The sequence below is a fragment of the Mustela lutreola genome, chromosome 5 (genome assembly GCF_030435805.1).
Source record: "Mustela lutreola isolate mMusLut2 chromosome 5, mMusLut2.pri, whole genome shotgun sequence".
Taxonomy (NCBI): domain Eukaryota; kingdom Metazoa; phylum Chordata; class Mammalia; order Carnivora; family Mustelidae; genus Mustela; species Mustela lutreola.
The window spans coordinates 100,987,767-101,004,767 of NC_081294.1; the positions used below are offsets into that span (position 1 = coordinate 100,987,767).

At 37.9% G+C, this 17,001-nt stretch overlaps 1 protein-coding gene across 4 annotated transcripts; it reads left to right on the plus strand.

Annotated features, from left to right (window-relative positions):
- The first annotated feature begins 50 nt into the window (after positions 1 to 50).
- UTP15 (UTP15 small subunit processome component) lies at positions 51 to 16,759 on the plus strand. 4 transcript variants are annotated; one of them, XM_059175229.1, is made up of 14 exons: positions 51 to 199; positions 338 to 433; positions 3,743 to 3,895; positions 4,765 to 4,857; positions 4,956 to 5,140; positions 6,473 to 6,651; positions 7,235 to 7,360; positions 10,010 to 10,145; positions 12,421 to 12,505; positions 13,184 to 13,333; positions 14,283 to 14,384; positions 14,789 to 14,922; positions 15,100 to 15,158; positions 16,095 to 16,759. In XM_059175229.1, exons 3-14 carry the CDS (start codon positions 3,806 to 3,808, stop codon positions 16,310 to 16,312), a joined length of 1,557 nt encoding a protein of 518 aa, XP_059031212.1. In that variant the 5' UTR covers positions 51 to 199; positions 338 to 433; positions 3,743 to 3,805; the 3' UTR covers positions 16,313 to 16,759. The 4 variants fall into 4 exon arrangements, with proteins under 4 accessions (XP_059031212.1, XP_059031211.1, XP_059031210.1 ...); XM_059175228.1 differs by having other exon boundaries at positions 51 to 433; XM_059175227.1 differs by lacking the exon at positions 338 to 433.
- The last annotated feature ends 242 nt before the right edge of the window (positions 16,760 to 17,001 follow it).

Here is a 17,001-nt window from a genome sequence, read left to right on the forward strand (position 1 = left end):
GACACTCGGGACGCGTAAGTCGCGTGTGCGTACGTCCTCACGTCACTTTTGTGCGACGGGCCTGCCTGTTCAGGGCTTGCGTCTTGGCGGCCCCGTGGAAGGTCCGCGTGATCTTCCGCAAGTGAGCCCCGCGAGTCCGGGGAGGGGGCTGGCGGAATCCAAGAAATTTTCTTTGGACGCAGAGTGTTTCGCGGGGCAGGTGAGGCGGTAGGGAGGTGAAGGAGGCTCCCAGTGGGGGTAGTTCAAGCTCTGGTCGGGCCTTCCTTGGAATCTGGCGTGCTCCCTGGGGCTTCCCAGTCTTCACCGAACGGCTAAAATTCCATAACCAACCTCTCAGGATCCCCGCGAGTTAGCTTCGATGTACATTGGCCTCTTCTGCGAGCACATCCTCTCCTCCTGTGCACCGTTATTAGCGCGTATCCCTCCAAGGCAGGTGGGCAAATTTCCACCTGTCTTTGCTTATGATGTTCTCTCGATTTCCAGTGCTGCCCTTATCCCCCGCGCTTGTGCCCATCTTAAAAGGTCAGTCTGTTTTAGAATTAGACATCAAGACCGGGTTGAAATGCACGCTTTGAGTCTTTCTGGGAGCCGCCCGGTTAGAATTAAAAATATGTTTCGAGGGCGCCTGGGTGGCTCAGTGGGTTAAGCCTCTGCCTTCGGCTCAGGTCATGATCTCAGGGTGCTGGGATCGAGCCCCGCATCGGGCTCCCTGTTCAGCAAGGATCCTGCTTCCTCCTCGCTCTTTGCCTGCCTCTCTGCCTACTTGTGATCTCTGCCAAACAAATAAAATCTTTTTAAAAAATCTGTTTGAGCTCTTAGTATTCTGTACGTTATTTGTAGCATATATTTGATATTCTGCTTTGTATTGTAGTATCTGTTATCAATCTACTCTCAGTTTCTCCGGCTCTCACCTCTCCCTAATCATCTTCTTCCTATTCATTTTCACATCACTTCTTGCCTCCACGCTTTTGTGTCATGTTCCCTCTCCTTCATCTCCAGTGCTGTCTCTCTCTTTAATCTGGCAAACCACTACTACTACTCCTCACTTGTTTTTGTTTAAGATTTTATTTATTTGTGAGAGAGCGAGCGAGGTCACAAGAAGGGGGAGTGGCAGGCTGCGGGAGAATGCTTCTCCCCACTGGGCAAGGTGTTCCGTGGTGTCTTGATTCCAGCACCTTTGGGATCATGACCTGAGCCACACAGGCACCCGTACTCCTCACTTGTAAACTTTAGGAGCTTTAAAGTGTTTCTCTCAAGGCAGAGTTATGTATTCCTTTGCCAATATTCTAGTAAGGGGTGGTTTTACAGTAAGGAATGGAAGCCCACACATTAGATTTGGCATGGTGACCATTTTCCTTAGGCAGCCAGTGAGCCTAGAATGGTTTTTACAAGTGAATATTTGCATTCTGATGATAGGAAACACTAATCTTGAACCTAAAATAAGTGAAATGTTTTTTCCTTCATTCAAAAATCTCATTCTTTTCATTCATAACTACAAAATTGTTCTCATAATTATTTGGGGGGTTTTGTTAGTGTAAAATTGAGATTTTTTTTTCTTGCTTGCTTGCTTGTAACTACATGATACTCTCCATTTTGCCCATTGGTCTGCAAAACCTAAGATACTTATCATCTGGCCCCTTAACAGAAAAAGTTTGTTGACTCTTGATGCGTAGCAGTATTCCTATTATAGACACCACTTGTGCCTTTAATTTTATATTTTTCTGTAGAAATCAGCACAGTGCCTACTTTCTTTCCCCAAGTTTTCTTTACACACTTAAAAAAAAAATCTTCGTGATATGAAATGTTCAGTTTTGTGGGAAAAAGAGATTATTACAAAGTCAGTGTTACTATGCACAGAGACAGAAGTATGCAGAATGAAGTAGGATTAGGAGTTGAGAGAAGTGTGGAGGATGTGATCCTTGAGTTGAGCTTTAAAAGATAAAAAGGAAGTGGGTATGTAGAGATCATTCCTGGCAAAGTGGATAAATGAGCAAAGACAGAGAAGTAAGAGAATAGTGTGTTAAAGGGAATAGCAAAGAGTGAAACTGGAAAGGTTGGTAAGGGCCAGATGAGAAGCCCTGTTAAGGAGCTTGGACCTTTCTTTTCAGGCAGTGTTGTGCTTTGTGCTGGATATACTGGGTAATTAGGTCTTGCTGATGTCTATTTAAAAGATGGATGAAAGGGGCGCCTGGGTGGCTCAGTGGATTAAGCCGCTGCCTTCGGCTCGGGTCATGATCCAGGGTCCTGGAATCGAGTCCCGCATCGGGCTCTCTGCTCAGCAGGGAGCCTGCTTCCCTCTCTCTCTCTCTCTGGCTGCCTCCCTGTCTACTTGTGATTTCTCTCTCAGATAAATAAATCTTTAAAAAAAAAAAAAAAAGATGGATGAGGGGGTGCCTGGGTAGCTCAGCCGGTTAAGTGGCTGCCTTGGGCTCAGGTGGTGATCCCAGGATCCTGGGATGGAGTCCCGTATGAGGCTCCCTGCTCAGCGGAGAGCTCACTGCTCCCTCTCTCTCTGCCTGCCATTCTATTTGTGCTCTCTCTCTGTCAAATAAATGAATAAAATCTTAAAAAAAAAAAAAAAAGATGGATGAGGGAGTCAAGGGCCCTTATACTGCAGTATTTGGGTAGATGAGAAGATCTAAGGGCAGTGGAACTTGGTGGAGTGGACGTGATAAAGTTTAAGGAGGTAAAATAGCAGATCTTGTTAACTATTTGGATGTTAAAAGTGAAGAGAAAAGACAAGTCAAGGCCGAGTCTTCTGCTCATCACCAGCTAAAATGGAGAATATTGGCGTGAGGGGACTGTTTTACTCAACATTGTATTTCCAGAGCCTAGAAGAGTGTCCTGTGCATTGTAGGTACTTGAATGAACAGAAAACTTTCCTTCCTTTTAATTGTTGATTGTTCCATTTCATCAAAAGAATCTTCAGAGTATGTCATACCTATTTATTTTGGTAATAACTTCAAGCTTTTTGGAATAGATGATGATTTGGATCACTGATAAAATCAATCTCTTTCACGGTTGAATAGTCCTGGAGAGACATTTTGGCTTAATTCCATGTCAGTTAAAAGTTTAAATTTATTTTTATCCTGTTCTGTCATTTAAGTTGGGAATTTAATTTCAGAATTGCTTTATTCTTTATTTTTGTTACTGTTAAACTTTTAAAAGTTAATTTTTATTTTAAGCTTTTACATTTAAACTTCTGCATCAGAATATTAGCTTTTAATTTTATTTTAAGCTTTTAAATTTAATTTTAAGCTTCTCTGTTAGAATATTCGCCTTGTTTTCCTTCTTGGTATTTCTCAGGCTTTCAGGAAGTCAAGACCCTACACTATGTTCATATAGATTAAATGTCATCCTAAATTTAGTTTCAGGAAACTTGTATTTGCACTTTTATCTTAATATTTTCTGTTGTTATTAATAAACAGTCTAAGCCAGTGGACTTCTGCTTTGGCTGCTGGATGGCTGAGCCAGATTTATTTCCATGTGTTGTAAATTGGTTAGTCAGATGTGAGAACATTTGTGTACAGCCTCTGTGTATAGCTGAGTAGATGGTGCAGTCTGGTAGCCTTGTCTGTATTCTTCCTACTTCCTTTAGATTGTCACTTCTGTGTTAGAATTAGATGATTTATTGGTCACTAATCTGTAAGCTGCCACACAGTCTTTTGAAAAGACACAGTGTGAGAATGGAACTATACAGGTTAAAGAATAACATGTGTATATAAAATATTTTCTTTTACAGACATAAAGCAGAGTCACTATAGTTATTTGTAACGTCAATTTAACAGTCTAATTATATGAAATTATGGCTGGGTATAAGCCTGCAGCTATTCAGACATATCCTGTACTCGGTGAAAAAATCACCCAAGACACACTGTACTGGAACAACTATAAGGTAAGTGTAGATGGTAATGAGTGGTTTGCATTTGCATATGCTTATTTCCCCAGCATATGTTATACTTTGGATACTCTAGTAGAGAACTAATAACTAAAAAGAATCTATCAACAGTTTACAGTTTGGGTGGAAAATTTGATATCTGATATTTTTTCTTGGATGTTTCAAATTAAAAGTCCATGCTTCTGGGGCACCTGGGTGGCTCAATTGTTAAGTGTCTGCCTTCGGCTCAGGTCGTGATCCTGGGGTCCTGGAATTGAGCCCCTCGTGGCACTCCTTGCACTGTAGGAAGCTTCTCCCTCTGACACTCCTGTGTTCCCTCTCTCACTGTGTCTCTGTCAAATGAATAAAATCTTTAAAAAAAAAAAAAAGTCCATGGTGCTTAACGATTTTAATCATACAAGTGCCTACCAAAAAATAGACTAAGATTAATGAATGTCAAATGAGATAGATTTTTAAATTTTTCAATTATGCAAGATTTTTTTTTTGCCTTTCTAAAACTAAGAAAGCCATGATGCAGAATTAGTTCTTCTAGACTACAAAGGCTTAAAAGTGATTTTTCTTTTAAATGAGTAATTAAAAAATGGAAAAAGAGGGGCGCCTGGGTGGCTCAGTCAGTTGGGCGTCTGGCCATATATTTGTTGTCATATATTTACTTACGTCATATATGTATTTACTTTCGTGGCAACTGGGGAAATTTGGATGATGGTAATTGAACCTTTTTGCTTTCTTTATACTTCTATATTAAATACATCCTAGTAAATGTTATTAAGAACAAAGAGAAATATCAGTAAGAAATTATGTAATGCTTCAAAGGTCTTATCGATCGTAACTGTTGATCCTTTGTATTATTTTTTATTTTTATCAAGACCCCTGTTCAAATCAAGGAGTTTGGTGCAGTGTCAAAAGTAGATTTTTCTCCACAGCCTCCATATAATTATGCTGTCACAGCTTCCTCAAGGGTAAATATAATGTTAAATTTCTTTTTCCTTTGTGTAGTTATATTTACTACTGATCTTGAGCCATTTGGTTAAATACTATGTTTTTTATCTTTTTGTAGATTCACATTTATGGCCGGTACTCTCAAGAACCTATAAAAACCTTTTCTCGATTTAAAGACACGGCGTACTGTGCTACTTTTCGTCAGGATGGTAGACTGCTTGTGGCTGGCAGTGAAGATGGTGGAGTTCAGCTTTTTGATATAAGTGGGAGAGCTCCCCTCAGGCAGTTTGAAGGTCATACTAAGTAAGAGCCAGAGTTTAAAATTTTTTTATTTTTTTATGGAAGTATAAGTAACAAAACATTGTTGTTTCAAGCATACGTCGATATTTGTGTCTATTGCAAAATGATTATAGTAAGTCTTGTTAGCATCTGTCACCATACAGTTATAGACAGTTGGTTATTTTGTTGTTTCTTTTGTCATCGTAAACTTTTTTGTTTGTTTGTTTGTTGGTTTGGGCTTTGACTAAAAGCATAGAGCAGTTCTGTAAAGATTATGTAGTAATGTATACTTTATTTCCTGGTTGTTCTAAGACATAATCGAAAGTCCTGTGGCCAGTTTGATGGGACTCGTGAATTCCCTAGAATTATATGTGACATTTTAAGAAATGCATGTTTATCTAGGGAAATTTCCTATCTAATCAGGGAGTTCTATGACTAGTCGAGGTTATAAACCACTGATCTCCAGGCACCCTCACAATTATAAATGAGAACTCTATAGGCTACACTCTTTTGAGGTTCTTATTTTAAAGTCAGGTTGGAAGGTTGATTTTTTTTTTTTTTTCTTCTTGAAGTTAATATTTTGCTGCTTGATAAATTAAATGACCAGGGTAGTTTTATATTATAATTTTATATCAAGATTACCTAGTTCATTGCTGAAGCTTCTGCTTATTTAAAATCTCAGGTGTTTTTTTTAATAGTGTATTATCAGGATGGTCTTTCCCCATCAGTGAAACATTTGAAGTCTAACAAATTCGCTTAACATGATCCTACTATTAATGGCAGGTCTTAGAATTTTGTAAGGAACTATCCATTTTGAAGTTTATTTAATTAAACGTACCTTTGCTCCAACATTTAGAACATTTACTTTTATTGAACAGTTTTGTAGAATTGTTAACATATTATTAGAAAATGTAATTTTAAGGCTACTAATTGTCTTAACTTTATAAAGTAGGGGTATTTAGAATTTTAAATTGGCTTAGGGACAAATACCTGTTTTAAAGATTTTTTATTTTATTTTTTTTTAATTTGACACAGAGAGACGAGATCACAGGCAGGCAGAGAGGCAGGCAGAGAGAGGAGGAAGCAGGCTCCCTGCTGAGCAGAGAGCCCGACGAGGGGCTCGATCCCAGGACCCTGGGATCATGACCTGAGCTGAAAGCAGAGGCTTTAACCCACTGAGCCACCCAGGCACCCCTGTTTTAAAGATTTTATCTCATAATTTCCTCCTATCATTACTCCCTGAAACTGAGCTTCTTTTTTTTTGGTTACTTGGGGAAAAGGAGTGTTTTATGTTAAAAGATGCCAGACACACAGTTTTTTTCTTGCTTTTTAATTCATTGATTCTTGATCTTTTAGAGCAGTTCATACAGTCGATTTTACAGCTGACAAATATCATGTGGTCTCTGGGGCTGATGATTATACAGTTAAATTATGGGATATTCCAAACTCCAAAGAAATTCTGACATTCAAAGAACATTCTGATTATGTGAGGTGTGGATGTGCTAGCAAACTGAATCCAGATCTGTTTGTAACAGGTTGGTGAACTGTTTTTCACTTCTTGATAATTTAATTGTGATATAATTTGGTATTGCTTTGGGACTCTTGGGATAGAGTAGTTTTCAAAAAAATTTTATAAAGAAATATGTTTGTTTATCCATTTGTTTTATTTTTTTTTTCTTCTTTTGGTGATTGTTCTTGCTGTCCTTCAAATGTTTTTGGAAGCATCAGGCTTCCCTGAAAACATGAGTGTCAGAACTATAATGGTTTTAGTATTCTGGTTTGCACAGAGCCTCTAGTGGCCAAGAAACAAAAATAATGCAGTGGAGTGTTTGTGGGTGTTTGTGCAGAGGTTCCCAGGTGATTCAGTAGTGACAATAGCTTGGAAATCTGAATAGCTTAAGATCCTGTATAATATAGTGTACTATATTATAGTATAATGCTTTTTCAGAAAACAGTCAGTTGTACCAGAGAGTTTGGAGTTACTGTATCTTCATGAACATATAGACGTGTCTTTAAAATTTCATCCTTTTCTCCTTTTAAAATTTATATTTGAATACAAACACATACATACTAAGTTTGAGTAATTAAACTCACATAATACAAAAATTGACATTTTAGGGTCATATGATCATACTGTGAAGATGTTTGATGCACGAACAAACAAGAGCGTGATCTCTGTTGAGCATGGGCAGCCAGTGGAAAGTGTCCTGCTTTTTCCCTCTGGAAGTCTTCTGGCATCAGCAGGTATTTTTAAAATTGCTTTATAGGTGTACCTGGGTGGCCTAGTCATTAAGTGTCTGCCTTCAGCTCAGGTCATGATCCCAGGGTCCTGGGATTGAGCCCCATATCCGGCTCCCTGCTCAGCAGGAAGTCTGCTTCTCTCTTTCCCACTCCCCCTGCTTCTTTTCTCTCTCTCTTTCTGTGTCTCTGTCAAGTAAATAAGTAAAACCTTTTTTTAAAAAATTGCTTTACTGGTATCTTTGGTCTTGAATCAGTTACTACTTTATCAGTTATTTTTTGTACCCTTGAATTGCATAACTAGGTTTTGTTCAACCGAAAAGTAGAGCAGGCCAGCAGTTAGGATTTACTGAGTACCTAATGTGAACCAGATACTGTGCTATTATACACATATTACCGAGCCTAGGAAGTAGTTCGTTTTCTCCCTATTTTGCAACTGAGGAAATAAATAAAAGTTATTTATTTTGACTAATTTTTCCAAGATAGAGTGAGAGGTCTGAAATCCTAGAACTGGAGAGCCTGCATTGTGTATTTAACCAGAGATCTAGGTTGTATTCCTGGCATTCTTACCTAAGAGATCCATGACAGCTTTTGAAAACACAGTTCTTTCCGTTCTAGAATCAGGCTTATCTTTTTTCATGTCTCTTGATTGGAATGACATTACCCAACAAATAGCAGTTCTGGAGGAGGATATAATGTGGAATCAAAGGGGGACTTGATACATTTTTTCATCGAGTTGGAACTGAGGTATTTTTTGTTGTTGTTATGTTGATCATAGAGCATTTTCACAATTAGAAGGGAAGACATAAATTGGTTTTTTTTCACTCATCAAGTCAAAATTAATGCATTGACAGTAGAATACATAGGTAGTATATATAATTTATAGCACATATATGGCTATGTGTGTAGCCTTTTTTCCCTTAATTTTAAAATCCAGATGGAGGGCGCCTGGGTGGCTCAGTGGGTTAAACGACTGCCTTCGGCTCAGGTCATGATCTCAGGGTCCTGGGATTGAGTCCCGCATCGGGCTCTCTGCTCAGCAAGGGAGCCTGCTTCCTCCTCTCTCTCTCTGTCTGCCTCTCTGCCTACTTGTGATCTCTCTCTGTCAAATAAATAAATAAAATCTTAAAAAAATAAAAATAAAAATAAAATCCAAATGGAGGGGCGCCTGGGTGGCTCAGTCATTAAGCATCTGCCTTCGGCTCAGGTTATGATTCCAGGGTCCTAGAATCGAGCCCCACGTCGGGCTCCCTGCTCAGCAGGAAGCTTGCTTTCCCTCTCCCATACCCCCTGCTTATGTACCTGCTCTTGCTGTCTCTGTCAAATAAATAAAATCTTTAAAAAAAATCCCAATATAAATTACCCTGTTTTATACTTTTTCCCAGTACCTATTTAATTTCAAAATAAACTGATAACATTGCCAAATGTATCCATTTTTCTTGTTGTTATTTTGAGAAATGGAAATAAGTTCAAGTTGAATAGGGAGGATGGACACCTGTATGCTAATCTCCACTGTGTCACTAGCTAATTGTATGACCTTGGGCAGTCCCTTCAGTCAACTCTTACAGACTTTGGAAATGAGAGTTGGGACAGGATCAGTTGTTTTATTTATTTTAAAAGATTTTATTTATTTATTTGACAGAGATCACAGGTAGGCAGAGAGGCAGGCAGGGGGAGGGAAGCAGGCTCCCCACTGAGCAGAGAGCCCAATTCGGGACTCGATCCCAGGGCCCCGGGACCATGACCCGAGCTGAAGGCAGAGGCTTTAACCCACTGAGCCACCCAGGCGCCTCGGATCAGTTGTTTTAAACTATGCTCGCTCATGAGCTGCCACATGTGGTGAGACAGGGACTATGAATTGGCCTACAGGCCCACTTTCCTTGTCAGGATAGATGAGACCTTTGCTCCTCCCTCTCCAACTCATTCTTCTATTTTACCTTTAGACATTTGCTTAATATTTCATTGAAATAAAACATGTGGGCTCCTGGGTGGCTCAGTTGGTTAAGCAACTGCCTTCGGCTCAGGTCACGATTCTGGAGTCCTGGAATCAAGTCCCACATCAGGCTCCCTGCTCAGCGAGGAGTCTGCTTCTCCCTTTGACCTTCTCCCCTCATGTTCTGTCTGTCTCATGTTCTCTCTCTCTCAAATAAATAAATAAAATCTTAAAAAAAAAAAAAAGAAATAAAAGATGCCATATTAAAAGAATTCTTTTTAAACTCGGATTAAATTGCCTTTAAGGACCCTTCTAACTCTTAGAGTAAAAGTTATAGGGAAATTTTTCAGTTTTGTTTGGATTCACAAAATGTTTAGGAAATAGTTTATATTGTTCATTTCTGTAGTGACATAAAATTTCTTTTACACGGTGATCTTATACAATTTTCTTAAACATTTTTGGTTATACTTTTTATTTTGCTAGGCAGTTCTGTGATATTTACAAATATGCAATTATCTAATCACCAGAATAGTTCTTTGAGGTAGAAACTATTATTACTCTCAGTTACAAACTCAGTGACAGAGCCAGCATTGAAACCAGGCAGTTTTACTCTGGGACCCCTCACTTCACCTCCATGCAATGCAGCGTCCAGTGAAAAATGCTTTTCAAATCTTTAAAATAATGTTGAGGCAGAATTTCAAACTAATTATTTCTTTTTGTAGGAGGCCGTTATGTTAAAATTTGGGACATGCTGAAAGGAGGACAGTTGCTAGTGTCTTTGAAAAATCATCATAAAACTGTGACATGTTTATATCTGAGTAGCTCTGGACAGAGGTTACTTTCTGGGTCACTGGACAGGTTAGCATTTTAATTTTCTTCCTTTATTATTACTAGTGTACATGTATTTACTGCTCGAGAAAGTGAGTTATTTCTAAAGTATTTGTGTTAAGTAAATGTTTTGTTAAATGATTTCTGTGAAAAAAAAATCTTTTCAGTTGAAAATAGTTTTGAGCCTGGGTGGCTCAGCGGGTTAAAGCCTCTGCCTTCGGCCCGGGTCATGGTCCTGGGGTCCTGGGATCGAGCCCCGCATCGGGCTCTCTGCTCAGTGCAGAGCCTGCTTCTCTCTCTCTCTCTTTCTGCCTGCCTCTCTGCCTGCTTGTGTTCTCTGTCAAATAAATAAATAAAATTTAAAAAAAAAAAAAAAGAAAGAAAGAAAATAGTTTTGACCTTTTATTCACATATAGCAAACTTTTTTTCTCACCTGACGTAACTTAGTGTGTACTTATATACTTAAGGAATTTTATTGAACCATTTGAACATTAATCTTTTAAAATAGTCTGTGTCATTCCTTGTTTTCTTTAAAAATCTTTATTCTACCATTTACATATTTAGAAATGCTTATAATGAATGTATGTATATATGCTAGCTTTTTTTTGAAATTTAAAACTTCATGTGAAAATTTCTGTACATTTATGTGATTCAAATATTACTACTTTAAGTAGGTATTAGTATTCTGTTAATGTTCTAGAACAGTACTGTCCAACAGAAATGGGATATGAGCTACATATGTAATTATAAATGTTTTAGTAGCCACATTAATAAGGCAAAAAGAACTAGGCCACATTAATAATATATTTATTTAGTTCAGTGTATCTAAAATATCATTTCAATACACAATGGATATAAAAATTATTACCAACAAACGAGAGAAGCATCCAATACATGTCATGTGATACAGTAATAATGTTTTATAGTCATTAAAGTAAAATATAGATGGTTTAACAGAAAAGTATTTTTATACTACCTCAGTTTTCAAATTAAAATTTAGATTAATTAGGGTGCCTGAGTGGCTCAGTGGGTTAAAGCCTCTGCCTTCGGCTCAGGTCATGATCCCAGGGTCCTGGGATTAAGCCCTGCATTGGGCTCTCTGCTCGGCGGGGAACCTGCTTCCCCTCCCACCCCCGCCTGCCTCTGTGCCTACTTGTGATCTCTGTCAAATAAATAAATAAAATCTTAAAAAAAAAAATTTAGGTTAATTAAAATCAAGTAAAATTTAAAATGTGGTTCTTCATTTTCATTGGCCACATTTCAAGTGCTTAGTAGCATATGGCTAGAACTATGGCACAGTTCTAATATTTATTCATATTTATTTGTTTTTGGTAATTTTATTTCCATATATCGTATTTTCATTGTTAGAGAAAGCCTTGGTTTTTCAGTATTTTTATTAAAAAGTATACATATTTTATGGGGCTCCAGTCCATTAAGCATCTGCCTTTGGCTCAGGTCATGATCCCAGAGTCCTGGGATTGAGTCCCGCTTGTGGCTCCTTGCTAGCGGTGGGGGTTCGGGGTGGGGGGGCGCGGAGGGGTCTGCTTCTCCCTCTGCCTCTGCCTGCCACTTTGCCTGCTTGTGCTCTCTCTCGCTGACAAATAAATAAAATCCTTAAAAAAAAAGTATACGCATTTTAAAAGCTAGAATATATTTTTAACACGAAGGACTTTATCATGTAAATCTGTAGCAGACTCTCTGAAGTGCTGTTACTAGGCAGTTTGGGGCTCTGTTTTTAGATGTGTCTCTCAAAAATCAAGTGTGAGTTGGCTCTCTTCACAGTAGTTGTCATCTCAGAGTGGATTTTGTCTCCCAGAGGACATGTGGCAATATCTGGAGACATTTTTGGTTGTTGTCACAAGTTGGGAGTGGAGTGCTGCTGGCGTACAGTACGTAGCAGTCAGGGATGCTGCTAAATTGCCTACCTCGCACAGAAAAGCCTCTGCAACTAAGAAGTATCTGACCTGTAGTGTTAATCACTTGATGTTGAGAAACCCTGTGCTTTTGAATCCCAGTGTGCTTTGAAACCTTTCCTTTGTACTCCCAGGTTTCATTGTCAGGTGACAGTGGTTCATGGTCTGTGGTCTGGTGGCTAGTCAAGTCTTTATATAAACATAGCTACTGCTAATAGTACATTTTTAAAAGAGATTCAGTGATGAATTAGTTTGTAATTAATATTATTAATCATTTTTCTTCATTGCAGTGTAAATTTTAATATTTATACATTGAATTTCTAAAAAAATTGGAAATTTACATTTTACACTCATTTCCTAGGTAATTTGTAACAGAGCTTTCTTTTCCTTAGGAAGGTGAAAGTATATAGCACGACTTCCTATAAAGTAGTCCACAGTTTTGATTATGCAGCTTCAATTTTGAGTCTTGCACTTGCAGTAAGTATTCCTAATTCTTTTTAAAGCTTTCGCTACCCTTGTCTGTTAAACTGAAATGAAATTTTAGGGTTTATCTTTGTGTTTGAATAAATCTTTATTCTTGCCGTATTAGTTGGTGGAGTTAAGACAATTTCTATTATATGACTTGTGCCAGTAATTTAGTATGAATTGAGATTTAGGTCTTGCTCACTGGCATTGTTAACACTAAGGGCAGGATCTGGGGATGTCCATTGTCAAGTTTCACGAGCCGTTGAAGAAGAGGATATTTGAATGCATCATACAGAAATTTGAATTAGAAGAGGAAAAACTTACTACAAATTATTTTCTTGGAAATATTGTGGAAAGTTATGCTATCACACAGATCCTTTTCTAATAAGAGGATGCAGGAAAAAAATTAATTTAGAAGTTTCCCAAAGCATCATTAACTATATTATTATACAAAGTGCCAGTGATGACATATACCAGGTATAACATGTTCCATCAGTATAATAGTATTCTGGTGGAAAAAGTGATTTATCTAACTTTCTGCATGGATTGTTGTTAGGCACAGTATCTGATTGAAATTCTTGGTGAAGGTGTGGATTAGCAGAAAACATGTTATAAATGGTGTTTTGAGGAAAAACTAGGGCAAGTGATGGGTTAGGAATAGACTAACTTATTTTTCTAATTGCTCCTTAGCATGAAGATGAGACAATAGTTGTAGGAATGACCAATGGAATACTGAGTGTTAAACATCGGAAATCTGAAGCAAAGAAGGATTCTCTTCCTAGGAGAAGAAGGCCTGCATATCGAACTTTTATTAAAGGAAAAAATTACATGAAACAAAGGGTATTTGCATATTTCTCTCTTTTTTTTTTTTTTTTTTTTTTTCTTTAGAAAATGTGGTTTGGGGGGCACCTGGGTGGCTCAGTCGTTAGGCCTCTGCCTTTGGCCCGGGTCATGATCCCAGGGTCCTGATATCGAGCCCCGCATTGGGCTTTCTGCTTGGCAGGGAGCCTGCTTCCCTTTCTCTCTCTCTCTGCCTACTTGTGATCTTTCTTTTTCTCTGTCAAATAAATAAATAAAATCTTTAAAAAAAAAAAGAAAAAAAGAAAATGTGGTTTGTTAGAGTAGCCAGCTCCAACCCTGCAGGTTACTGGAAAGTGTAGTTCACATGGGATTTAACTTTATTTTGCTTTTCTGTACCTTAATTCTTCCTGCAGATTGCTAGATTGGGGAACGTTATTAATAAGTAATGGGGAAAGGACTACTTTAATACCCTAATTCATAACAATGTTACAGTATTTTACCATATTCAAAATAGTGTCTTTGATACACTATCTGATTTGATCTCCTAAACAGCCCTGAACAGTAGTAGAGCCAGTTATGTCCCTGTTTGGCATCTGAGAAGACGGAGATGCAAATAAGCTCTGGTTGATGCAGCATTTCATTACTGGTAGCCAGAGTTGTTGGGACTAGATCTCAGTTTCTCCCGTCTTTGTTTCCTTTCTTCTAAGTCATACTGCTTGCCATGTGAATAGAATTGAAATGAGTAATGTTTGCCCAGCGTGAGGTACTGTGTGTCTCTTCTAAGTTAAATCATAGGAGAGTAAGAACACATTGATGTAGCAGCAGATCATTTCATTTTCAGTTAGTCTGCATTCTGGACATATGCCCATTATTTATTACACGTTCAGGGTCACCAAGGTATAAAAGAAATCCACAATGAAAAAATTCATTTTGAATGAAACTCTATACAGATAGTGACTTTTCTTTATAAATTTACTTTGTCATACAGGATGACATTTTGATCAACAGGCCTTCAAAGAAACACCTAGAATTATATGACCGGGATCTGAAAAATTTCCGGGTCTCTAAGGCACTTGACAGAGTCCTTGAGGTGAGTGAGGAGCATGTATACATACATACAGTATGTTGTCTGTGAGTGAGTGAGTGAGTGAGTGAGTGAGTGAGTGTGTTTTAATTTAGACTAATTTTTTAGAGCAGTTTTAGCTTTACAAAAATTGAGGATAAGGTACAGAGATTTCCGATAAACTCTCTGCCCCCACACATGCATATCCTCCCCTATTACCAATACCCTACCACAGTGGTACATTTGTTAGAATTGATGAACCTACAAGGGGCATATTTTTACAAGAATCATATTATTACTTACCATGCCTTACTGTGACTCAAAACTATAAAAATACAAATCTATTTAAATTTGGTACTTGTCAGTGCCACGACTATTATTTTTTCCTGTGCTGTCTTATCTGTTCATATTGACTCTGAAAATTTTTCTAGCCCAGTTGTACAATAAAGACACCCGAGATTACAGTTTCCATCATAAAGGAGCTAAATCGAAGAGGAGTCCTTGCAAATGCCCTTGCAGGTCGGGATGAAAAGGAAATCAGTCGTGTTCTTAATTTTTTGATACGGTATGTTTTATGTCTATGAAACACATATATATCTTGCATCTGAACTTCTTTATCTCAAATGAGAGGCATTTACTTTTAGATTGACCTTTATAGAGAACTGATGGAAAATTCAGTAAATCTGTTTTAAGGATTTTTTTTTCAAGTTGGCAATTTCAGTAAACAAATTTTGTTTCATAGGAATCTATCTCAGCCAAGATTTGCCCCTGTTTTGATCAATGCTGCTGAAATAATTATTGGTAAGTAGTTGTTAAAATGTGAAAAATCCGGGGTACCTCGGTTGCTTAGTTGATTAAGCCTCTGTAAGCTCAGGTCATGATCATGGGGTCCTGGGGTCCTGGGATCAAGCCCTGCATAAGCCTCTGCTCAGCGGGAAGTCTGGTTTTCCCTCTCTCTCTCTGCCATTCCTCCCCCTGCCCCCCCCCACCCCCCGGTGCTCTCTTGCTTGCTTGTCTCTCTCTCAAATAAATAAATAAAACCTTTGGGGGAAAAAAAAACTGGGATGCCTGGTGACTAAGTTGGTTAAGTGACTGCCCTTTGGCTTGGGTCATGATTTCAGAGTCCCATAATTGAGACCCACATCAGGCTGTCTGCATTGTGGGAGCCTGGTTGTCCCTCTCCCTACTGCTCCCCTGCTTGTACTCTCTCTCTATCAAATAAATAAATAAAATCCTTTACAAAAAACCTTGAAAAATCCAAGTGTGATACAATAGAGATGTCAAATAATGAAATCAAATAGATCACAGTACTTTGTTTTTATCAGTTCTCCAGTAGCAGTTATAAAGAAAACAAACAACCACATAAATCATACCATTTTAAGGGAAGTAAAACGTTTACAGTAGCTCAACTCTGAATTGCTGAGATTAGAGTTACTGTAATTAAACAACTTTTGCTTAGGCATCTACAATGACCATGCCTTTTTTTTTTAAACAGACCGTGACTATTTTTTAAGGGGAAAATTAAAGTAGAACTCCACACTGTACTTTCTGTAATTATTTCTTTTTGAAATACATTTATCCAGATGGATTGTTTCTTTTTTGTAAATCACAAATTGTAAAATAAGTACAAATTTTTCAATGTATTTATAGTGAATATTTTTATACTTTGTAACTACTGCTATTCCTTTATTGTTTACAAAGATACTTCTAGTTAATGTGTTTTCCCTCTCTTTCTAGATATCTATCTTCCTGTGATTGGTCAGTCACCTGTAGTTGATAAAAAGTTTTTGTTACTTCAAGGACTTGTAGAAAAAGAGATTGATTACCAAAGAGAACTACTAGAAACCTTGGGGATGATGGATATGCTTTTTGCTACTATGACAAGGAAAGAAAGCACTTCGGTTCTACAGCATACATCTGATGGATTTCTAGAAAACAAGAAGATGGAATCATAGTGTCTGCTTAATGAGACCTATAAGAACAACTAACTTGAAATAGATTTGATTCTATTAACTATTGGAAAGAGAATCTCTTTCTGATACATTAAAAAAACAAAAAACTATTCACAGAAGCAGTTTTATGGAAGAGACGAATATCTAGAATTGGAGAATAAGGACTTGTTTTAAGACATGGTTTTCCATGTAATACTTTGAATTATTTCATGGTATCTTCGGCTAGAAGATCTCAGTTGTCTTGCTCATAGTATATTGTCCACCTTGGACAAAGTGATATTAATTTTAATACAGCAAAGTTCTGTATCAACATTTAGGTAGCCATTCAGAACTCTGGAATGGGTTTCAACTGGGAATGCTGCCAAAGGGACAGGGCTTTATTTTTTTATTTTGTTCTCCTTTTAAAACAAAAGAAATGGCAAAAGCAAATAAATTTTCTCTTCACTCTGATCACTGTGGGATTTCCATACCCTTGCTGATCTTGCCTCCCTCTCCTTGACGTTATCATTTATCTGAGGTCAGGTGTTCTGCCCCCGCTTGTAATGGGAGTGCATCGGCCCCAAATGTGACATATCAGTGGCCAGCTTTGAACAGCTTAACTCTGAACTAGTTAGATATGTATTGAGAGTGTGCTGAGGCAGATTTGATACCTGAAAATTTTACTCTCCCTTCCAGTTTTTTTCTTCATTCCT

Coding starts and splice junctions, on each gene's coding strand:
- UTP15 (XM_059175228.1), top strand. CDS start 3,806: ATGGCTGGGTATAAGCCTGCAGCTATTCAGACATATCCTGTACTCGGT. Junction 12,506..13,183: donor TTTTGAGTCTTGCACTTGCA/GTAAGTATTCCT, acceptor ATTGCTCCTTAG/CATGAAGATGAGACAATAGT. Junction 13,334..14,282: donor AAAATTACATGAAACAAAGG/GTATTTGCATAT, acceptor TTTGTCATACAG/GATGACATTTTGATCAACAG.